Here is a 23,881-nt window from a genome sequence, read left to right as displayed (position 1 = left end):
AGCTTTTTATATGGATTGTAGTGTCTGTCTGGTAATCTTCATCTTGGCTTATCAGTAGGACAACAATGAAGTTAGATGGCTTATCAATTCAAACAATACAAATTTAATTTCGATACAGAACCAGTCGGGAGCAAAGTGTTGGATACAAGTAACATTATCCTACCAATTGGTTTTACAACCAATAATGCAATCCACGGTTGGCCAATACATAGAATGGGCTGGGAACAAATTGTATAATGCTTAAAGAAATTTGAAAAAATAGAGTGTTGTTATTGTTCTCAATCAAGAATAACATGTCCCCTTAGGCTATCCTCATAATATGAATTTAGTGGGATCAGAAGGTAATATGAATTGAGTTCTTCCCAAAGTTTGAATCCCCAATGGCCAACCCCAAGTTCCGGCCCGACAAAGCATATGGGAGGATATAAATCGTAGCAACTCAATTGAGAGAAGGATATAAATCGTAGCAACTCAATTGAGAGAAAATAATGAAGAATTTACAAATTTGATGATCGGAAGTGGAAACCACTTTTGAAAGTGAGAGAGTATTACAAGAATAAGATCTTTATAAACCTTTATTAGGTTATTTATACAACTCAAACTACCATTAAGAACTTGGAGTGAATATGGAAAGTAAATCCCTCAAATCAATGTATCAATTACAAGTTAATTCTTTCAAAAAAAAAATTACAATTAATAGTTAAAAATGTAAGAAAAACAATTTCCAAAATAATAAGGAAAATGATATCTTAAAATAGGTTTAGGATCTAACAATTGTACTTTTTCTCATAAATGAGATAATGTATTCTCAAGTTTCAGATTGGTCTGGCTTGACCATTTGGGACAAGACTCTGAATACTAGACTGTTTGTATTCAACACATCACTACCTATGGTAGCAATTAAAGATAACATGCCTCACAATTTTCAAAATATACTAAGCTTGAGCCGACCACCTGAGTTGAGTGAAACTATCCGGCCCAAGGCCTCAAATATCAAACCACTTGTATTCAACACCATCATCACCTAAGGTAGCAATTAAAATGGGATTAAAGAAAGAGAGAGAGAGAGATAAACAACTAGGGTATATATAATATAATTATTGTGATTTTCTTTGATGGTAGCTGTTAGCATGTTTCTTGTAGATTTCTGGCTTGTCAATCATACATTGATGGAATATAATGGCAGAATAATGCAAGGTTGGCCATGCCGCTATGGTACGTAGCCCATGTGCATGCATGCATGCACTCCCCCTTATTCTCAATCAATCATTCACTTCCATCTCCATGTATTCTCTACCTTTCTCCATTTTGTTTATTTCTTTTCCAGATCCAAGTACCAACATGTACATATACATTAATATGTCATCTTTTACTCTTAATTACCAATATACGTGTGTGTGAACTACAACAAAACGTAGCTATTATTGAGGTTTACAAGGTTTCTAGAGTTCATATATATGATGGGATAATATCATTCGATCTTCTCAATTGGTCAGGTAAATCGAAGTGTTTACTTGAGAAGAAAAAGACCAAGCTAAAAATTTGACTAAATATAATACGGAAAGAAAATAGTAAAGTTGACTTGACAAAATAGACTTGTAATTTTTTTCAATTTGATTTATTCCACATAAAAATTGCCATGTCATTCATTTACATCCATGCTTTCATAACAATTTTACTCCGTTTGTCTTAGGTCTATTTTAATTAAATTGAAGCTAAATTCATATTTATGGTTAATTTCTAAAATCAACGTAACTCTAAATGACAAACCTTAATTAAATCAAATTTTTTTAGTGATCGATGAGATAATTTTGTAAAATAATAAATATAAAACTTGTCCAAAACATAAAGATATCAGATAAAGAGAGGGGGCAACCTATTCGAGTTAAGTTGATTGAACAATTAGATTGTTAATCACAATGTTTCAAGTTCGAAATCTAAGTTAGTTTATTGTTTCCTTGTTATCCTTTATCGACTAGGGTTTGATTATTAAATAAACTCTATTTAAAACACATCCAAATAACGGTGGAAAGTTTTCTGTAATTTAAAGAGAGAGAGAGAGGGGTCGTTTGTCTCACAGGGCCTCCATTTGAGATTGCTATTACTATTAGTAGTAGCTAGCTGCACATGGCATAGTGACACAGCACTAATAATTTAACTTTGTTTTAAAATTAATGTTTTAATCTGCCCTACTTTTGCCCACATGGTTGCATGTGAAAATTGGCAGTTTATTCCGTTAAATAATAATGTTTCATTAAACTATTAAGGATAATTACCCAGATTGATGCGTTGATTATTCTACCATGTTTGCCCCATCTTCTCCACTATTTGTAATGTTTGCCTTCTATGCTCCATTAACACCCCATTACATGCACTATACCAATAAAATTTTTGTCTAACCTACTTCGTGTATTGAGATTGACTGATTATTAACTAAAAAGTTCCGTAATTTATAACAAACAATCAATCAAAAAATATTATTATTATTCTATTATTGCCTTTTCGACAGGTAGTATCATTAGCCACTCATCAGACCCTATTTAAATTTTAACATGGATTATGGATCAACCAGTGGTGCTCCATCGTGGGATGTGACTCTGATTTAGGGTATACCTAGCTATCTTTCTTCATAAAAATGATAAAATAATAATGAAAAATAAAGAAACTTATAGGGTATCGTTAATTTTTTAAATACCAACCTACCAGGTATTTGCATTCCGCGAGATGAAATTAATCAAGCATTTGCTCGGTCAGGTCAAGTAGTGTGCATGAGTTCAAACTCTTGATCTCGTTCGAGTGGGAATCTTTAATTTGACCAACGCAGCTTGTTGACTATTCAAGAAGGAGGGAGGAAGGAAGTGTTTATGAGCATAAATAAAAGTAAAGAAGAACACATTCCACCCATGTTTCATGTCGGACTCACCCACGTTAAACTCCAAAATGTTGCAGATCAACAACGTTAGTTGCTGAACCCAAGATCTCACGAGCCTTCTAATCATTGATTAATTTTCTAATCCCCATGTGATTGTTAATTAATTAATCTCATCACTACCCACTTTTTCCTTCAACTTTTCATATAATTCACTGCTCTCTCAATTCTCACTCTCCTCACTGGCCCCATCATTGGCCTTTCTTCGCTGTTGTGGCCATCCTCAATCATGAAACAGTAAGATATCATCAGATTAAGTAAGCAGGAAAACAAAAAAAGAAGATGAAGTTGGATGTTACAGTGGTGTTCATAGTCTTCTCCTTGTACTTCTGCCACCTTGGCTGGGACAACTATATTGTTGTTTCTGCTAAAGTTGAGGCCAATGATGAAAGGGCAGTTTTGCTGTTGATAAAAGCAGGTCTGGTTGATCCATTGGGCCAGCTTGGAGATTGGGGATTGCCCGGGAACGGCTCTGATCATCACTGCAGGTGGAGAGGAGTGAAGTGCAGCCTTAATGGAGCTGTGGAGGAGCTTGATCTTTCCCACATGAATCTCAGTGGCAGAGTGACAGATCATATTGATAAACTCAAAAGCTTGACTTCTCTGAACCTATCCTACAATGGGTTTTCGTCTTCGTTGCCGAAATCTCTGTTTAATCTCAGTGCCCTGCAGAGAATTGATGTTAGCCAGAACTTCTTTGTTGATGGCTTTCCTGCTGGGCTTGGAAGGCTTGCTGGATTGGTATCGTTGAATGCTTCGAGTAACAACTTCTCGGGTTATCTGCCTGAGGAGCTTAGCAATGCAGCCTTGCTGGAGAGCTTGGATCTCAGGGGGAACTTTTTTGAGGGGGCAATTCCAAAGTCATACAAGAATTTGAGGAAGTTGAAGTTCTTGGGGCTTTCTGGGAACAATCTCACTGGCCAGATTCCAGGAGAGCTGGGAGAGATTTTGTCACTGGAGACTATAGTTCTTGGGTACAATGAGTTTGAAGGTGGAATTCCAGGAGAGTTTGGGAATCTGACCAATCTCAGGTATCTTGACCTGGCTGTTGGGAATCTTGCAGGGTCAATTCCAGCTGAAATAGGGAATCTGAAGCTTCTCGAAACTGTTTTCTTGTACCAGAACAGTTTTGAAGGAGAGATTCCAGAAGAGATTGGGAACATGACTTCATTACAGCAGTTGGATCTTTCTGATAATATGTTATCAGGAGAAATTCCCCAACAAATCGCCAATCTCAAGAACTTGGAGCTCTTGAACTTGATGGGAAACCGGTTATCAGGTTCAGTACCTGATGGAATTGCAAACTTGACTCAACTGCAAGTTCTTGAGCTCTGGAACAACAGCTTTTCGGGTTCTTTGCCAAGTGATCTCGGCCTGAACTCCCCACTAGAATGGCTCGACGTTTCTTCCAATTCGTTCTCTGGTCCAATCCCAGCAGGGCTTTGCAGCAAAGGTAACCTCATTAAGCTCATTCTATTCAACAATGCGTTCTCAGGTCCAATTCCACCTGGTTTATCCAGATGTGATTCCCTGGTTCGCGTTAGAATGCAGAATAATCTTCTTTCAGGGGCCATCCCTGCTGGTTTTGGCAAACTTGGTGAGCTTCAGAGGCTTGAACTTGCCAACAATAGTCTCACAGGCCAAATCCCAAGTGACATTGCCTCTTCTGACTCTCTTTCCTTCATTGATCTATCCCAAAACCATCTCCAATCCTCTCTTCCTTCCTCCATTCTCACCATTCCATCTCTGCAGAACTTCCTTGCCTCGAATAACAACTTGGTAGGAGAAATCCCAGATCAGTTCCAGGATTGCCCCACCCTCTCTGTGCTAGATCTGTCCTCAAATCATCTCACTGGAAACATTCCAGCCAGCATTGCTTCATGTGAGAAACTGGTGACCTTGAATCTCAGGAACAACCAAATAAGTGGCCCAATCCCAGAACCAATTGCCAGCATGCCCACATTAGCAGTTCTTGATCTGTCAAACAACACCATAACAGGTGGAATACCTTACAACTTCGGGAATTCCCCAGCCCTGGAAATGCTCAATGTCTCTTACAACAACCTAGACGGCCCTGTCCCTGCAAATGGGATGCTCAGGACTATCAACCCCGATGATCTCCAAGGCAATCCCGGCCTCTGTGGAGGAGTGCTTCCTCCATGCTCCCAGAATGCAGCATATGTATCAAGGCAGAAGAGTCTCCACACGAAACACATCGTAGCAGGATGGCTAATTGGAATGACAGCACTTCTAGCCATTGTTTCAGCAGCTTTCGGGCTCAGATTCCTGCACAAAAGATGGTACCAGAATGGGAGCTGCTTCGAGGAAAGATTCGAAACAGGTAAAGGGGAATGGCCCTGGAGATTGATGGCATTCCAGAGACTAGGATTCACAAGCAACGACATCCTGGCCTGCATCAAAGACTCAAACGTGATAGGAATGGGAGCAACCGGAGTAGTTTACAAGACTGAAATGCAGAGGCTAAACACCACTGTTGCAGTCAAGAAACTATGGAAATCTGCAGCAAAAGACATTGAAATGGGATCTGCAGGAAGTGAAGATCTGGTGGGCGAGGTTAACGTCCTAGGAAGATTAAGACACAGAAACGTTGTCAGGCTACTAGGATTCCTGTACAATGATCATGAAGCAATGATAATATATGAGTTCATGCAAAATGGGAGCCTCTGGGAAGCTTTACATGGCAAACAAGCAGGAAGACTGCTTGTAGATTGGGTGTCAAGGTACAACATTGCGCTCGGGGTAGCACAAGGCCTGGCATATCTCCACCATGATTGCCATCCACCGATCATCCACCGCGACGTCAAATCAAACAACATCTTGCTTGATTCAAATCTAGAAGCAAGGATTGCAGATTTCGGGCTGGCCAAAACCATGCTCACCAAGAATGAGACAGTCTCCATGGTCGCTGGATCTTACGGATACATTGCCCCAGGTGAGTTTTATATATAGGATCAAATGTTTATCACTACAGCTATAACTTTCTTTATACATCTCCTATGCAACTAGTGCTGGACTTGGTCCTTCACGGTCTCTATCCAATAATTCCCCATCACCTGCTAGCCTTAACAATTCAAACTTGCTTTAGCACTTATCACTACGCCAAAAAACTATAGCTCGTAGCGAATGCATTTCCTTACACCTGCCACATTTCGAGAGGCATGGTACTAGACTTGGACCTTCAAGTCTAAGCCCAATAATCCCCTAGTCATCTGTGTTGGACTTGGCCTCCGCCCAACAGAAGATTTATAAACAACACTCTTGGTTCGATCAGAACTAATATCAAACACCTTCTGTGCAGAGTACGGGTACACACTAAAAGTTGATGAGAAGAGTGATATTTACAGCTACGGGGTTGTCCTGATGGAGCTTCTAACCGGAAAGCGGCCATTGGAGGCGGAATTCGGAGAATCAGTGGACATAGTAGAATGGATTCGCATGAAAATCAGGGACAACAGATCATTAGAGGAGGCACTAGACCCTAGCGTAGGTAACACCAAACATGTTCAAGAAGAAATGATGCTAGTTCTGAGAATTGCCCTAGTCTGTACAGCCAAGCTTCCCAAGGAAAGACCTTCCATGAGGGATGTTCTAACCATGCTCGGAGAAGCCAAACCTCGGCGGAAGAGCAGCAGCGTCAACGGCGGCGGAGCTGGCGGCGCTGCAAACAGAGACATGCCGCCGGTTTTTAGCACGTCGCCTGTAAATGGCCTCCTTATGTAAGATCAGAACAGGAAAGCGTTAATTCCTTGTGTAATTTTATGTATTTTCTAAGGTTTAATTTTGTACGTAATTCTTTATTGGTTTTGTAAACTATAGAATCTGTATGCATGCATGTCTAGCAATTAGCATGGCATTGATGTAACGCAACCATTCCTCCTGCAATTAACATTGTATGTAGATTGTGACTTATAGTCACGTAAAAGAAAAAAGAAAAAATAAAAATCTCTCCATGGTAGCTGAAACCTAAAGTATTGATGCTTCCCATCATTTCCTTATAAGAATATGAGTTAATTTATAGTGACATGAGCTAATATGAGTTAATTTATAGTGACATGAGCTAGCTTTTGTGGTTGTAAATCACTAACTATAGGCAATGACCGATTTTGGATGACACAAAAGCAACCTAGCCAAATTAATGAGATAATTGACTTAATAAATTTAATTGTAGTCATTTCATCCATAAGAACTGTATATTAGTTTATTGGGTTGAACTTTAAAATAGTTGATTATTGTTCTTATTGGTCATCTTGACTTAAGTCGGTCAACAGTAAGAAATTTAACTATTTATTGACATTTTTTGTTTAAGTTAGTCAATAATAGACTGATTTATTTCCTTATAATTCACAATGTCAATTAGAAACATAATGTAAGTTTCACCTACTAATTGTCAGCTTTCCTTTAAATCGAAAGGAAAGTTTTGTTTTTGAGTATTGATATTATGCATATTTCCAAATAATGAAATACAAAAATAAATAAGAAAGTGTTGGGAGGCTCATGAATATGGTAGCATGGTACACGTGAAAATTGGAAAAGCGTGTAAGCAGGGTAGGGACGTTGGTCGGCGGGTGTTGTACATGAAGTTGAATGATCCATCCATATTCTTACCAGTCTTCGTCTCATCTCCAACTCGCCTTCTCCATTCATTCTCCACCATTGAAACTTATCTCACCTCACCGCCCCCAAAAAAATCTGCAGCGTTGATGATCACGATTGGAACATCCTATAAGATGCCTGTATCTCTACCCTTTATTTGATTCACTTCCCCATACCCTCGGAAACATGATGCTAAGGAGCTCTTCTACGCCCATTCTTGGATCCCTGCTTTCTTCCCATGGAGACAGCGGCGGCGCCCAACTTCACCACCACCACCAATTACCAGAAAGCATAACCCCAAACCAAACACCATCTTCTGCTCATCACAAGAAATTGATCTCTGTAAACCATGCCCATATCGGATTCCAGAGCTTCACTAAACTTTCTTTCAATTCTTCTCCGAATATTTCTCCCGCAGTTAGCCTGCCGTTTTCCGGTAACGGGTTTCGGAGAGCTCAGTCGGAGGGGAATCTGGAAGGTTTAACAGCCGATGCTTTGTGCAACAACGCCGATGAATTCAGCCTAGCAGTTCCGCTGCGGAAATTTGCGCGCAAGCCTCGCGCGTCGTTCTTGGAAGCCATTCCGTCTTTCTCGCTGAGGAGTCACGGGGAAGACGAGGAGGAGAGTGATGAGTATGAAGAAGCGGATGAGGAATGGGAGGCGTTTGGTAGCGCTAACTCCGGCTTGAGTGAGGAATTGAAATCGTGTCTCAGCAAATTCCCAGCTTTGGAAGTCGCCGGCGTTGGATTTGGTAGCGGCGGGTATCCTGTCGGAGGAAGCCACGGCGGAAGGGGTGGGGTTGACGGCGGTGACAGCCATGGGATTAGTACAGAAGAGCATTACAGGAAAATGGTGGAGGAGAATCCGAGCAATCCTCTGCTGTTAAGGAATTACGCTCAGTTCTTATACCAAGTGGGTATATATATAACTATATATATTACATTTTCATTCCTTCAACTTCAATTATACACTTATACCTAAATATGCACTTAAACCCCAAGCGGGAACTAAAGATTTTAGTCCTCTATAATATGTTACCTAACATTAAGTTTGTATAATTAAAAGACAAAAGTGCAATTTTTCCACCAATATATAATATATTGTCATGTAAATGTTCCTCTACAAAGATGAAACCTTTGATCTAATCATTGTTCATCCGTGACAAGCAGACGAAGAAGGATGCTAAGAAAGCAGAGGAATATTACTCCAGGGCGATTCTAGCGGACCCGGGTGATGGAGAAGTTCTGTCACAGTACGCAAAGCTTATCTGGGAGGTCCACCGCGATGCAGAAAACGCGACGAGCTATTTTGAACGGGCGGTTCAGGCCGCTGCAGGAGACAGGTTTGTATGCTCAAGTAAATACATCCGTTGCCATCTGCCATTACTGGCGAGGCCACTAATAGTAAGTTCCTTTATTGTTTTTGACTTTTGTAGTCATGTTGAAGCTGCATACGCTAATTTTCTGTGGGAGGTGGAAGACAACGAGGAAGAAGAAGATGATGATGGTGTTCATATGCCGACAATCACCCATCAACGACCAATGGCTTCTGCATCTGCTTGCTAGAAGGCAAGGGAGGGACTTCAATTCATAATTAAGTTGTGAAATCTCCTTTTTTTTTCAATAGAGGGTATCTTATTAGCTAGCTCCTAGGCCCTAGCTGCATTTTACTATTCTATACTATTAGCAGCAAAACTCATTGCCGTTTATAAGATGTTCATATAACACTAGTCTTTGGTATACCCCTCGTGCCATAATGTCTTTGAAACAAATATAGTGCGTACGAGATCTTCTATATCAAACATGAGAAAAGCAACCGCTTCAAAAAATCCTGTGCACCTAAACAACAACTATCTCAAGGAAATGAACATAAGTAACGTTAAACAAAAATTGGAAGAAGAGCTATCAGACGGGCATCTCTGCAAGCGTACACTGTCAGGCAAGATATTTATTATAAAATATCTGGAGGCACACCATTAGTTTCCTTTTTAAGATTTTTATGCACTGTTCACAGAAGCAGAACTAATCATTATAAATAAAGATGAACTGTATAACACAGGAAGAAAATCCAATTCAGAATAACCTAAGGATTTTCTTATACACCATTCACTGAATGGGGAAGCATGGGTCAGTGATACAAGGGGGTCTGAGCAAACACAGAATCATTGTATGTCTTGCAATATGTTTCATCCTAAGTAGTTTCTTGTCCAACCTACTGCAAGAAAATGTTACGCAACATCTAAAAATAAAATAGAGCAATAACTAGAATACAACTTCACAAGCCACCACATTCATCTAAACAGACTACTAGTGTGCCTCATAGTTTCATGTCCTGAAATCTTGTCAACTCCACTAGATCCACGCCAAAAAACTCATGGGCTCAGTTTCTTCTAGGCCAACAAAATTGACTCAATCAGCTAAATTTGAGTCGTCTACTCAATAGTAACTACCACCACCATAATAGCCCGTAGGAGGAACTGCTGCTGGAGCTGGCTGTGCAGGAGTCAAAGTTGCAGCAACAGCTGGCTGTGCATAACTCTGCAGTGAGGGAATGGCATCAGAAGTTAAATCGTTACAGAAAACATTAAAATTTGCAATTTTCTGAGCAATTTATAACAAAGGTGTACAGATTGGTTTACCTGTGCTGGATATGTTGAAGGATAAGCACCATAAGGTGCAGCTGGGGGTACAGATGTAGGTGCTTGTGGATGTGTATAACCGCTTCCATAATAAGCACCATATGCAGCCTAAAATAATTCCAGCAAAACCAAAATGAAGTCACAAGCTCGCTCTCCACCAAAAGGTTGTACCAATATTAAGCTAACTATACTTTATATTTTTAATTATTAAATAAAAAAGCTATACTAATTATCCTTCCAGCTTTGCTTTTGTTGTCATTGGCAAAGCATCCCAACTAAAATCCCCTACCCCCCCACCCCCACCCCCAAAAAAAGAGAGAGAGAGAGAGAGAGAGAATGAGAAAGAGCAAAGAGAATTGAGAATTCTGACACCCACTATGCTGTCCAATCTATATAGTTGGTAGAAGTAACTTTACCTGTTGGGTATAGGCAGGATTCCACTGCTGAGCTTGAGTTTGAGTTGTTTGTGGCCATGTTTGAGGCTGTGAGCTATAACCCCCAGGCCACTGGTTCTGCCCACCAGGATATGAGCCCATTACTGATGCAGCAGCTGCAGGAGCAACACCTTTTGACAACTTTGTCTTGTCTGAAACTAGATAATCTTCAGCATGTCGCTTCTTAGACTCTGAAGAGGTTCTGTTTCGTAAGAAGAGCTTGGCATGCCTATCATCAGCTTTCTTAATTGATTGCGCATCCCCAAAAAGATCCAAAAACTGCAAAAAACAAAAAAAAAAACAAAACAAACAAACAAAAAACAAAACAAAACAAAAAAAAATGTAAGAAATCTATAGCAAACCGTAACCAGATGAGTCTAAGTAGTAATGAGACCCCCATCACATCTATGAAATATAATGCAAAATTCATATGCAGGAATTGAACTCAAATCATAAAGCATTGTAAAGTAAAACATAAGTGCATAACAGATAATTAATTACCTCCAAAAAGATGCTTGATAATTCCTCCCTTTCATCAATGCTTGCAACAGTAGAAGTATCAATTGTAGGAACTATAAACTTATCAACTAATGAATCTAAATAATCAATTCTCTTTGGCTGTGGTTGAATTGATTCTAAATGGATGATTGCCTGCAACCCAAGCATCAATTGGTTAACAAAGCTAAATTAACACTAAAAAAATGGGGGAACTTAATTATCATTTTAGCATGTTCTGGGTCATCTGAGTGTGCATAAAGCAACAGGTAAGGGGAGAGAGGAATACCTCAAGTAGTGGTTTAGACAATTGTGCATTTTCAACCACTTGATCAAGGATTTCTCTAGCTTTCTCTACTTTGCCAGAAACCTTCACAAATTTATTGTACAATGAGCAAATAAAAATAAAAAATCAGAAAGATTAAAGACAAGCTAGTAATGCAACAATTATGAGGGATCCACGAGGATGCTCAAACATAGTATGACTACCAAGTTCTCTTGCAAAAGGGAGGGCATTAATGAAGGAAAGCAAGAGGGCATATATCTGGCTACCAACAAAATTGTCAGGCATGGAAACAATTTTATAAACAGATAAAGAAAGCCATGTCTGAAATCCGTCGGTTTAAGATACTATTCAAGAAAGAGAGATGAATGATCACGACTCACAAGAGAGATGCACTTAACAGATACCATTTAATTCAAAATCCTTCTATTTAAGATTCTTTGCAGAATTAATATTAACTAGAAATTGCAAAAATTATATACAATCGTGAACTAATTAAGCCAGCAATTATTAGGCCTAAGACTACTGTAGCAACAAAAGTCCATGAATATGTTAAAAACTGTTGAATAGAAACATCAAGCAGGTTGAAATTGGGGAGGGGGTGTCCAAGTGTCTTAAAATTGCAGAAATAAACAAAATGGAAAAGGTAGAAAAAAAGTATAAGATATAACACATTCAAGAATAAAAGGTTTAGAAGAGATGTACCAAGTATAGAAACCGAGAGTACTGGGCATACAACAGAGGTAATGTTTGTGAATGTTCTTTTCCTTTTTCGATTGCAATAGCTTGTTCATATAAAGAACAGGCATCGTCAAGATTTCCCTGCAATACAGATGATTTTTATATATATATAACAGAATACACAGCAGTATGGACACAGGATATAAAAGCCCAAGCATGCTGATAAAATTTTCTTACAAGTCGATGTTCCATGTTGGCATGTTTAATGGTCGCTTCCAAAAGCCCAGGTGAAATTTCAGTGTGCACCAGGTGATAAGCAGCTCGAGCTCCAGGAATATCACCATGCTGCTCCCGAAATCGAGCAGCAAAAAGGTGGATCTCAGGTTGTCTCTGTATAAATTAAAAGCTGATTAAAACACAATGGAAGTACTAGTGGAGTAAAACTAAATCAATAAGTACAAGCAATCACAAGTACACAGCATTATGATAATCAAACCCTACTAAACAAAGAGCACAATAAATTGTTGATCTATAGCATCAGTGTACACCTTCACAAAAACTTGAGTAGCACGAGCAAGGGCATTATCGGCAAGATCCATACTCTGACTAGCTTCCATGCACAAAACATATCTTATCCAATATTCAGGATAGTTGGCACAAGCAATCAGGCATCGCTCGTACAGCTTGACAACCTGGTTTGCACAAAAAATGCATGGATCAGAATTTTTAAATTCCTGTCAAATATACAAAATAAATAAATTTAAAGCAAATAGAAATAAGGAGAAATGCATAACGAGTACTCCGTTGGGCGAAACAGGGAGGCCCCTCTAATATGAAACGAGGGACCATCCTTGCCTGACATGGTTAGGAAGACAAGACACCTGCATGCATAACATTCTGACTTTAAAGCAAGTATTACACCATCAACACATCATGAACCCAGAAGGTCGATTCACAATGAGGGTTTGAAATACTTAGCCTTACAGAAAGCAAATTGGATGGTCCATGCGTTAGTCCAAGTTCAATATCCCGTTTTAAAGATGCTTCATCCGATGGTTTAGCCAATAAAGCATATGATGCGGCATACTACTTAACTGTAATTCAATACATAACGAGGACAACTAAAGCTATAAATCAAGAGAAACTGAAATGCATCGAAAATAACAAAATTCACCAAATACCTTATTAAAGTCATCGCCTCCCTCTATGAAGTCTAGAAAATTATGCCAATTTTCAAGCTCTGCTGAGTTAAGGGGGCGTACATGGAAGTAGGGCCTCCTGATAGCTGTTTCAAAACCAATGATCTTAGAATCGAACTCTTTAGCTTTCTTATAGATCTCTTCTCTAACGGCGATATACTTCTCCAACTCCTCAGCATCTTTTAAGCTTGCACTTACAGGTTTAGAAGACTCGCTATTAGGATGAACCTCTCCTTCAACTTGCTCACCACTGGCTTCAGAATCAGCAGCTGCTGCTGCTGCAGCTTCTTCAGCAGTACGCAATTCTGATAGTGGCCTACTTGCAACTAGCTCCTTAAAACTGAGGAACAATTACCACCACCAAAAGAGAAATCACTTTTATTGCAATGGAAGCCAAAAAAAAAATAAGCACAGTATTGTTAAGTGAATTAATAGTACATTGCATAAAATACTGAGCATATAGTTAGCATCTCTTTCATATTTACCAAAAGTCCAAAGTGATCATTTAATCCACTGAATGAGCCAGAACCCCATGATTAACGTCTTATTTCATGTTCATTAGGGGTAATGGTAAAAGACAGATGATACAAATAAAAATAAGGTCATAAAGAAGTGTATAACTTCACCTTCAGTATCATGAGATCCAAGAAACTAGTGCAAACAGAAAGATACAAAGCCATATTTCAGTTGACTACTTTTTTTTAAAATAAGAAAAAGGAAATTACCCTTCAAAGTAGCGATCCAATTGTTGATTCGGAATCTCTAAAACCCGTGTGTAGATTGCAGCAACATGAGACCATGCTTGTTGTGTGTACTCGTATTCAAGGTATTTATCCCACAGAGGAAATGATAGGTAGTCTGTTCCAACATAAGCTAATGCTCTTTCAAATAACCTAAAGTAACACAAGAACAGCAATGGTAAAATTACAAGTTATCAACAATCAACATGTAATACAAACGACAAATACACTACAAGAGCAAGCACATTGAAGAGGAAGCATTGATTCACTCAAGAACGTGATACTTCCAAACTTGCACAAATACTCTGCATTTACCTTCCTCAACACTATCATACCAGGTCTGTGAAAGAGAGCACTCATACATCATCTTAGCCTTACTGGATGGATCTTCTCAGCAGCAATTGTATATTGATGCACCTCATGTGCGTTAAAAACAGCAAAAAATCATGGAGAACTACATGGACTATGACACAGCCCTAAGGAGAATGGAAAATATAAGGGGGGAGATAAGGCCATATAATTGAATTAAACCCTAAATAAATTCAGACAGCTACCGGATAGTGTAGCCAAAGAATCACACGTTAACACTGCTGTGCATTCCCAACAAACCTTTACGCCATACACGTGAGAAACAGCTGTTGCACAGTTGCAAGTATGCTGAAATCAGATTAGAGGGGAACAGAAACACACTCTAGTTTGGGAGAGTGGGACACCATTGAAAAATGATCTCCTCTGCTGATAATCTCCCAATAAAACTAATAAATGAAAATATCCAATGCAAATTACCTTCTAATAGTTTCTGGATCTCCGTATGTGTTTATGGCAAATACACAATAGTGCAACCACATATCTACAGAATATGTCACTCCTTGAACTGCTCTTTCATAGACCTCAACAACTTTATCCATAGAACCAATACGTGCCTCATGATCTGCATACTTCTTCCAGTAACCATAACAAAGAGGAAATTCTGCCAAAAATGCATCATAAACTTTTCGAATCTTCATAATGTCTCCCTGCACATATAGAAAAAAATTATCTGTATACCAGTACAAAGAACAACCACAGACCTAAAATTGATTATAAGAAACTAACAGAAACAGGATCATGCAGGCAACCATTCTCCACTCCTGGGTTTCTTCCTTATTTCTTTCTTTTAATTGTGTTTATTTAGGTTGGGAGGAGGTTGAGATGGCCATGCAACCAATACTGGTAACTGAGTAACAATACCTAATTGTTAGGTCAGTAATGCATACCTCTGACATTTTCTCAGTTTCCTCTATAAGAGCAGTCCATGCACCAAAGTCTAGAGAATTTGCTCTCACTATGCTCCATAGTCGTTCTTCTTCAGCAGATAAAGCTATCAACAGAAATAAATTATTGTCTAAAGCATTTTGAAATTTTAAGCAGCTAAAATGCCAGAGGTAAAAACAAGACCATGAAGAAGCTAACATTTCGAGCAGAAAATAAATTTGCATATGTTTAATTCAATAGGAATGTAAAGAACCATAATAAGGCCATAGTTGTCCACCAGTACAAATCACAATTCAATCTTTAATATCCTATGATCGTGGTAGCACAAAAACAGGAAATGGGGAAACACAGGATATGAAATGCAAGAAAAATGTACAAATATAAGAAATATAAATGTGCATTTGTCAATATTATTTCTTTACGTATGTAGAAACATTAATTATTTACTAGTTTCTGCTAAGGAAATAATATTTGAATTTTTAAAAATTAGGGAAACGACCCTAAAACGTTTAAATTTTTGGGAGGAAATGTTTCCGAAACGAAGAAATGCGAACCCATGAGAGTTTCAGTAAATTTTTGTGCATCACAGTTTATTATAAAAGAAAATGCTAGAAACTATTAAAAAAAGCCCCTGCCAATGGTCAGCACATAGATAAGATGTCCTTAAAATTCCATAATGAATATGTTCTAGCTATAGAATTCATAAATGCATGATAACAATCAATAACATAGTGCATTCACACAATTACACAATTGAATTTACAGTTAATCTGTTGATTAAATATTCAAATGATCACCAAATAAATAATGACAATATAAATGCCACTAGCATATCATCGATTGCAAACCATACCAGATCCATCCACTGGCTGGTGCATTGCGGCAGCATCATGAATATTGTCTGATGGAATTCCATTTTCTGTAATACCAGTGGATGCAACATCGGTTGCTTCATTATTAGTGCCGTTTATAGAAGTGGCATATGATGCAACTTGAGATGCATCTAAATGTCCACCAACATTTTCATTGGTATCATAGGTCACAACCGTAGGGGTATCCTGCTGAGTCAAATCTGTAATGCTATCTGCACCAACAGTAGAACTGCGAGTTGAGTCCATAACGGAGGAGGATGTAACAGGATCTCCAATACCAGTATGAGTCCCTAAATGTTCAGTAGATATAGAGGTCTCAGGAACCACAGGATTGCCAGTGTTCTCCAAATCAGACGCATTTGAACCTGCATTACTATGATCAGCAGATACATAGTCCATCACAGCAGATGATTGAGTCACCACAGTGCCATGGTCAGCCATTGCTAAGAGAAGACCTGTGTGCAATTTCATGAGATAAGTGGAATATTGAAGCATGATGTCATAAGGTTACATGCGCCAGAAATTGGCAGTTCACTAGCTTCGTATATAACCCGAAGAATATATCATAGTAGTTATGCGTGTGCTCCATCTTGGGGTGGCTCGGATCAATGGAGAACCACTACAGTAGTACAGTCTACAATCCAATACTCATTTGGTCATACCTCGGGGCTTATTCTCTCCTCCCAATGATACTCATCAATTTTAAGGCACTGATCTATATAATTAGGAAAGTGAGGCAATACATGACTTCATGAGCTAGTGGTTGCCTAGTCAATTTCAAATATACATACTTCACTAATTATTAATCCTAACTGAAGTTTAGGATCAGTTGAAAATTTAAGTCACTGAATACAGAGGTAAACAAGGCAAATGGAGTAAAATTTGTGTGAGATAACAACTCAAAGCAGCATCACCGTTTAAATTTCAGAACTATGAGTTGAAAACCACAATTTATTATCTATGATGTATAATAGCTAGAAGTTATAGCTAATAAATACGTACAAATTCCTCTCAGAACCACCTAGAGCTCAACAATCTCAGCAGACGAGTGAGAAAAGCAACATACAGATTCATTATTCAAATTCAAATTTTCAGAACATCACCAAATGCAACAATTAGAAACGCTAGCTAATTGCAAAGCTCTAGATATCTACGTGCTGCGCGCCTAGGGTTTCAGGAACCCCGGTTATTGAAGAGCGTTTAGTATGTACTGACTAGAAAGTTTACCAGGAAACGAGAGAGACGGCGGCCACGAGCGGTTGAAGGAGAGCTTCCGGCAGTGTGTAGCGGATGCAGGAATGTGTATTGGTTTGGCTATTGAGGTTTATTGAGTTTCGAGGGTTTTCGATTTGTGGAGGAGAGATATGAATCGGAACTTATTCTGGGAAGTGTTGATGTGTGTTCGCTACTGTTGTTTAGAGCGGCTAAGTGAACCTGATTGTGTTGCCCAAACGGACCATTGGGCCGGCTTCATTCGGTATTGGGTAAAGCCCACAAAATAAATAATTGAAAATCTTTTGAATTAGTAAGTACTCCGTAGATTGGACACAATTTATTAGATAGAGTTCTACTACAAATCTAACTCCCTAAATTTTATTTCTTAATATATGGCCAGTATTGATAAGTTATTTTATGTGAGTTTCAATATAAATATCTACATTAAAATTGTGTGTAGAGTAAAAATGTGAGTATACATAATATTCTCCGAATTAGATAAGACGTTGTATGCATCTTCTGAAGTACCTAATAATAATAATAATATCACTTCACTAAAAATAATTACTATTTGATTCTATAAATTAGATGAGTTTGTGTTTACATTATATAGAGAAAGATATAAAATGCATGTGTTTTATTATTGATTCGCAATTATGACACTGTAAAGTTGAGACTCGGATAGTGTTTAGATTCACATGATTGAATAAATTTAGCAAAGAGTATGATAGATATGAGACTATTTTATTCACAAGTAAAATGAGTTTTCAACATCTTGCCGAGCTAGGATCTCCTCGAACCACCCCCACCCCCTCAGGCGTGTGAAACTTCATACATAGGTGGGGCATGGAAATTATAGCTCCCAACTGAGCAATTCCTGGTCGGCCAAGTATCATGTTATGCACACAGGCTAGGTCGACCACTATGAACTCCATTTCAACCTTCAAACTTTTAGGGTATGTCCCTACCTCAACGGGCAACTTAACAACGCCTTCAGGGTATGTCCCTACCTCAACGGGCAACTTAACAACGCCTTCCGGGTGTGTCCCTACCTCAACGGGCAACTTAACAACGCCTTCCGGGTGAACCGTATCACCGCTAAAGCCCGATAGGGGGGTTCAGACTTGTGTCAATTCAAGCAGGGTATGTCCCTACCTCAACGGGCAACTTAACAACGCCTTCAGGGTATGTCCCTACCTCAACGGGCAACTTAACAACGCCTTCCGGGTGTGTCCCTACCTCAACGGGCAACTTAACAACGCCTTCCGGGTGAACCGTATCACCGCTAAAGCCCGATAGGGGGGTTCAGACTTGTGTCAATTCAAGCAGGGTATGTCCCTACCTCAACGGGCAACTTAACAACGCCTTCAGGGTATGTCCCTACCTCAACGGGCAACTTAACAACGCCTTCCGGGTGTGTCCCTACCTCAACGGGCAACTTAACAACGCCTTCCGGGTGAACCGTATCACCGCTAAAGCCCGATAGGGGGGTTCAGACTTGTGTCAATTCAAGCAGGGTATGTCCCTACCTCAACGGGCAACTTAACAACGCCTTCAGGGTATGTCCCTACCTCAACGGGCAACTTAACAACGCCTTCCGGGTGTGTCCCTACCTCAACGGGCAACTTAACAACGCCTTCCGGGTGAACCGTATCACCGCTAAAGCCCGATAGGGGGGTTCAGACTTGTGTCAATTCAAGCTTTAGCTTCCGGAAAACATCCATATATAGAACGTTGACACTACTCCCGATGTCAACCATGACCCTCTGAACCTCGACCCCAGCTATATCGATCGTTACCACTAATGCGTCAGTTGTTCGGTCGCCTCCCTATGGTAGGTCTTGCTCAGTAAACGTAATGTGTTTTACCCTGGGTTTTTTCTTTGGTCAGGACGAGTCGATCAAGCCTACTAGTAAACGATCAGCGAATCAAGCAGCTTGCGAGATAGCTAGATTGTTGTTNCGAATCAAGCAGCTTGCGAGATAGCTAGATTGTTGTTCTATCTTCGGACTTAGTTTAATATATGATGTTTTCTCAAAAAAAAAAAAAAAAAAGTAGTATCTCATGGACTAGTTGGGTCCCGGACCCCAAAGTAAAGAGAAAAAGAGGATCATACACTACTATATTACTATCTTTTGAATCATATGTCATCTTCCATTAGCCAATCTGTAGATACTGGATATACATTCATGTCTCCATCAGAAAGAAAAACACCAATAGCACTAAACCACTAATACTGCTTTCCTAAGAGAGGCAGCTGTCCAAACTACTAAAGGAAAAAAGAAGAAGAAGATGAAGAAAAAGAAATGGGGAGAAAACATGATGACCAAAACTTGGAGCAGAAGGAAATTCCCAGGAGCAATCTCAAGGTGAATAAAAGCAGATGCATATACTTTCTCCCCCCTTTCTCTTTACTCTTCCCCAATCATTGAGGCCCTGAGATTCAACTTCTGCAATTCTTTTCAGTTACCTAAATCCCAGAAGAACACCACAGAACATCATTATAAGCTTCATTATTATATTTAAATTGTAAAGTGAATCTTGATAAGAAAAATGAAAAAACAGAAACAGATTAGAATAGGTTTACTGGCCTTTATCCTCCATAGTACTTGGAATGAGTCTTTTTCTTGAAAGCCGATTTTGTGAATAGCAGGCAAGCAAGAACCAACCCCACACCGGCCAATCCTCCCAGGATAATTGCCACTGTCTTTTGAGTGTTATGTCTTGTCCCTATAATCCGATGAATGACCATTAATACAATGTATTTTAATGATGAATATAGTCATATAGAGGATAATGTTGTTAAATTTTGGAGGGTTACCCGAGGAGGAGGAAGAGGGGAATGATTTAGTGGGAACGCCGTTGGGGTAGTAAGTGTAGCTAATGTAGCACTGTTGGAGATATATCTGGGCGGAAATGGCGGAGCCGCAGCTGCTCTTTGACTTCTCCGCCGCGTTTTTCACACAGTTCACACAGTCGCCGCTTCCCAAATCGCCCTCGCACTGGCCGAGCACGAAAACCGATTCATACCCGCCGGTGTAGAACCCGTTGCCGGTTTCCACGCCCTTGGCGATCTCCCCGAGCGCCGTCTCCACTCTATCGTCGAACCCCGACCCGCTCACCTGGGTTGACCCGCAGAGCTTGTAGAGCAGCTCGGTGGGGCCGACTTGCCGGAACCCGGACACCTCGTACCTGATGTAACACCCGACCAGCTGGACTCTACCCGCGATCGAGTCGCCGCAGAGGTTCTTGGACATGTCGGTGGTTTTCTGCACGCAATCGCTGCAATCTGAGGCGGAGAGGTCGCCCCGGCATTGGAACAGCCCAGCGATGCTCGATTGGCCGCTGCCGGCGGCGGTTTTGTAGAATTTAGCGGCGGATGATTGGGAAACCAGAGTCTCAAACAGGGTCTCCAGATTCTGAGAGAAAACCCCAGTTCCATCCTGGGATTTCTGGTTCGCACACCCTTTGAACACCAATTCCTTGTAATCCGAACACAACCCAACAACAACGAAAGAACCAAGAATCAAAAACACCAGAGAAAATGGGGAGAGAATTCGAGACTGACCCATTTCAATCCTCTGATATTACTCCAAACATCACACCTTTTCTGGGAAAATCCCCAACGAAAACCGTCGATTTCTCAGATTCTTTCTAGAACAAGAACAACCCAAGAAATGATTATGATGGGTATCTGAGAATTGGCTTATTGTGGGGGTTTATCAAGAGAGGAGCGTTCTGGACTTCTGGGCCTCTGGCGTCAAAAAAGTTCTCGTGTGGGGAAAGAAAAACCGAAAAAGATTTCTGGGGGAAGACCCTTTTTAGTAATTGAGTGCCTTTCTCCTTAAGTACCTTAGCTCCATGTCCAACACAATAGTTGGCAAATGATTAATCATAGATCACAATAATGTTGGACAGAGATCACTAAAGAACGCTGTTTCCCGTTCAATTATTTTAATCCAAACGCTAATGATAATGCATGCACTAAATTGCAATTGAACCAAATGACATCTTGGGCTCCGCTTGTCGGCCGGCGAGAACTTTTTTTTGGTTTGTTCGGCGATTAATTAGTTGTTAAGGATTGTGGTAAAGGGTTTTGACTGAGGTTTACGCGTGAAGATAATGATTGACTGGGATTATCGGACGGGGATTAGTGTACCGGTGCCGATGGCGCCGTACGGTCTGATGAGAAAACTGAAAACGCTGAGAGGGAGGGTGGGCCGCGTGGGCAGCGTGGCACCAGCGAGATGCTCGACAGACAGTATATGTAAGGAATATTCGGTTCTATTCTATTGTCTTATGAATCATTTTGATTTGCTATGGACGCACTAGCACTAGTCACTACACTTGTTTGGGAAACTTTTTTTTTTTTAATTATTGATTCCATGAACCCGTCCAAAAATTGAGAAAAATTAATTTGTAACTTCGATAAGGCAATATTCAACATAAAATTGTACATTTACGTACATGTTTTAAAGGAGATTTCTCATTTACTAAATCGGTGACTTAAAAACATATCTTTTATTTGTTTTTCCTCCTGACATACTTAGGTCATCCTCAATAGTGTGAATTTTTTATGAGATTTTACAGGTGTGACTAAGAACGAGAAAATGAAAGTGGAGAAAAAAGAAAAGAAAAGAAAAATAAAATCAAAATCTTTAAAATAAAAATAAAAAAAATAGATTTATGCCCCTGCCTGGGAGCGAGAGTTGCACCTCACGCATGGTGAGGAGAAACTCTCCACTTCCCAGGTGGGCCCAACATTTCTAAAAAAACTCCACATTTATCTTAAAGCATCTCCATCTGTGGAGAATAAGAAGTTATTGGCATAGAATTATCTGGGCCCAGGTGCAAATCACGCCACAGGGGCGCATGAGGAGTCAGGCTGGCCGCCAACTGGCGGCCACCCTGACATTAATATTACTTTTTTTTTGTTTCTTTTGTCAGATTTTTTTCTTTTCTTTTTTCATTTTTTTTCTTTTTCTTCCCATACTCTCTTTCCTAATCACACTTACAAAAACTCATTAAAAATCGCGAAATATCTCAATTGATAAGGATGCTCTTAGAGCATCTATATCAACGGTGTTTTCTCAGTTATTGGAACAGTAGTACAGTTTTTAACTGATGGGAACCCAGGTTTATATGGCAGTTAACCTTCCTGCAAAACAAATTTTTTTGTGAGCCCTGCTTGACAGTTTATATTTGAAAAGAAACCACATGCACCCGCTGCAACCCAGTGGCAACCCGTCTTCATTTGTTTTTGCTCTTTTTTTCCCTTTTCGTTTCTGCTCTGCCTCTTTTTTTTCATTTAATTTTTTTTGTTTTTCATTGTTTTATTATCTTTGTTTTTGTTATAAAATACCAAATTTAATATTTTTTTTGAATTAATTTTTGAATGATTTAATTATAAATATAATTTAAAATATTAAAATAAAAAGAGTAATAACGAAAATTAATTTAAATGTTTGTAATTATCATTTTAATTAAATATAGGTATGTTTATTGTAATTAATTTTTATAATTATAAATTTATAATTTAAATAATTAATTAATTAATTAATTAAAATATATGATAGAAAATTGTGGGTCCACAAAAAACTGAGAAAAAACTCAAACTAGTGTGGAGAAGAGTTATTGTGATTGAATGAGATAGTGGATGATGAGGTGGAAGATGGGGCAAAAAAAAAAAAAAAAAAAAACTCCAACTGATAAGGATGCTCTTAGAACCTTGCACCTTCTCTCTCCTCACTCACTCTCTTCTATGTTGGCATTTTTAGTCTAAAAAAAAATTGAAAGAATCACAAATGAGGATGTCATTACATTAATATTTGCATGTTATGATATATAATTATTTTAAGCCTTGTTTGGTAAATAACGAATCCGTCAAAATTTTGACAAATATGTGATTTTCAATGTTTTAACCTAAGTCAAGGCACCAAAAAATACATTTGGTAACTCAACATTTTGCTCCAAATTGCTGAAATGCAAACGCTACATTGCACTTAACATTTTGAGAAAAGTTAAATGTAACTTTGCACTTAGTGTTTTGGGAAAATGTATTTCTTTCTCCAAAACACCCAAAATTATATATATATATTCACTGATGAGGAGTCATTAAGCCTCCTTTAATTAAGGAACCAAAAGTCCAAAACAGCTCCTCAATGCTTGAGGAACAAGGGCTCATGAATATCTCATGTAGCATTGCAATGCATATGGCCAAAATGGTTGCAGATTTGGCACTTCAGAACATAGATATGGCGACCGCGACCTTGACATCCTCTATGTCAAATACTATGACCATGGGGTCTCTAGGCAAATTGATTCGGTTGTGAGGCAGCATGTGGTTTATGTTGAGCAACAAGAATTGCAAGTGGTTGTGGGGATCGACAAAAGAATGTCATTAGTGTAGATGAATTGATGGGCGGTGAGATAATAATTTTGTTGATCAATTGTCATGTGTTCTGTTGTGATCAATTATGAGACCATTGCTCGGTACTCATGGCAGAGGCCTTTAAACAAGTATAGAT

At 39.2% G+C, this 23,881-nt stretch overlaps 4 protein-coding genes across 4 annotated transcripts; 2 read left to right on the top strand and 2 right to left on the bottom strand.

Moving 5' to 3' along the window:
* Window positions 1-2,850: 2,850 nt before the first annotated feature.
* On the top strand, window positions 2,851-6,913 carry LOC116015030 (MDIS1-interacting receptor like kinase 1-like). Its single transcript, XM_031255014.1, has 2 exons — window positions 2,851-5,882; window positions 6,249-6,913. Exons 1-2 carry the CDS (start codon window positions 3,212-3,214, stop codon window positions 6,668-6,670), a joined length of 3,093 nt encoding a protein of 1,030 aa, XP_031110874.1. The 5' UTR covers window positions 2,851-3,211; the 3' UTR covers window positions 6,671-6,913.
* A 636-nt stretch (window positions 6,914-7,549) lies between these two features.
* Window positions 7,550-9,314, top strand: LOC116017832. The gene is made up of 3 exons (XM_031258474.1): window positions 7,550-8,455; window positions 8,713-8,885; window positions 8,979-9,314. Exons 1-3 carry the CDS (start codon window positions 7,730-7,732, stop codon window positions 9,106-9,108), a joined length of 1,029 nt encoding a protein of 342 aa, XP_031114334.1. The 5' UTR covers window positions 7,550-7,729; the 3' UTR covers window positions 9,109-9,314.
* Window positions 9,315-9,549: 235 nt separating this feature from the next.
* On the bottom strand, window positions 9,550-17,518 carry LOC116017831 (pre-mRNA-processing factor 39). Its single transcript, XM_031258473.1, has 14 exons — window positions 17,367-17,518; window positions 16,121-16,594; window positions 15,270-15,373; window positions 14,800-15,029; window positions 13,999-14,166; window positions 13,256-13,613; window positions 12,623-12,766; window positions 12,312-12,464; window positions 12,099-12,215; window positions 11,400-11,480; window positions 11,117-11,266; window positions 10,598-10,894; window positions 10,182-10,289; window positions 9,550-10,080 (listed from the first exon to the last, which is right to left on the bottom strand). Exons 2-14 carry the CDS (start codon window positions 16,578-16,580, stop codon window positions 9,979-9,981), a joined length of 2,472 nt encoding a protein of 823 aa, XP_031114333.1. The 5' UTR covers window positions 16,581-16,594; window positions 17,367-17,518; the 3' UTR covers window positions 9,550-9,978.
* A 1,931-nt stretch (window positions 17,519-19,449) lies between these two features.
* LOC116015128 (plasmodesmata-located protein 2-like) lies at window positions 19,450-21,394 on the bottom strand. Its single transcript, XM_031255140.1, has 3 exons — window positions 20,176-21,394; window positions 19,946-20,084; window positions 19,450-19,824 (listed from the first exon to the last, which is right to left on the bottom strand). The coding sequence occupies exons 1-2, from the start codon at window positions 20,924-20,926 to the stop codon at window positions 19,948-19,950; spliced, it is 888 nt and encodes a 295-aa protein (XP_031111000.1). The 5' UTR covers window positions 20,927-21,394; the 3' UTR covers window positions 19,450-19,824; window positions 19,946-19,947.
* Window positions 21,395-23,881: the final 2,487 nt, after the last annotated feature.

This window comes from Ipomoea triloba, chromosome 4, assembly GCF_003576645.1.
Source record: "Ipomoea triloba cultivar NCNSP0323 chromosome 4, ASM357664v1".
NCBI classification, from domain to species: Eukaryota; Viridiplantae; Streptophyta; class Magnoliopsida; order Solanales; family Convolvulaceae; genus Ipomoea; species Ipomoea triloba.
This window is presented reverse-complemented; position numbering and strand designations above follow the sequence as displayed.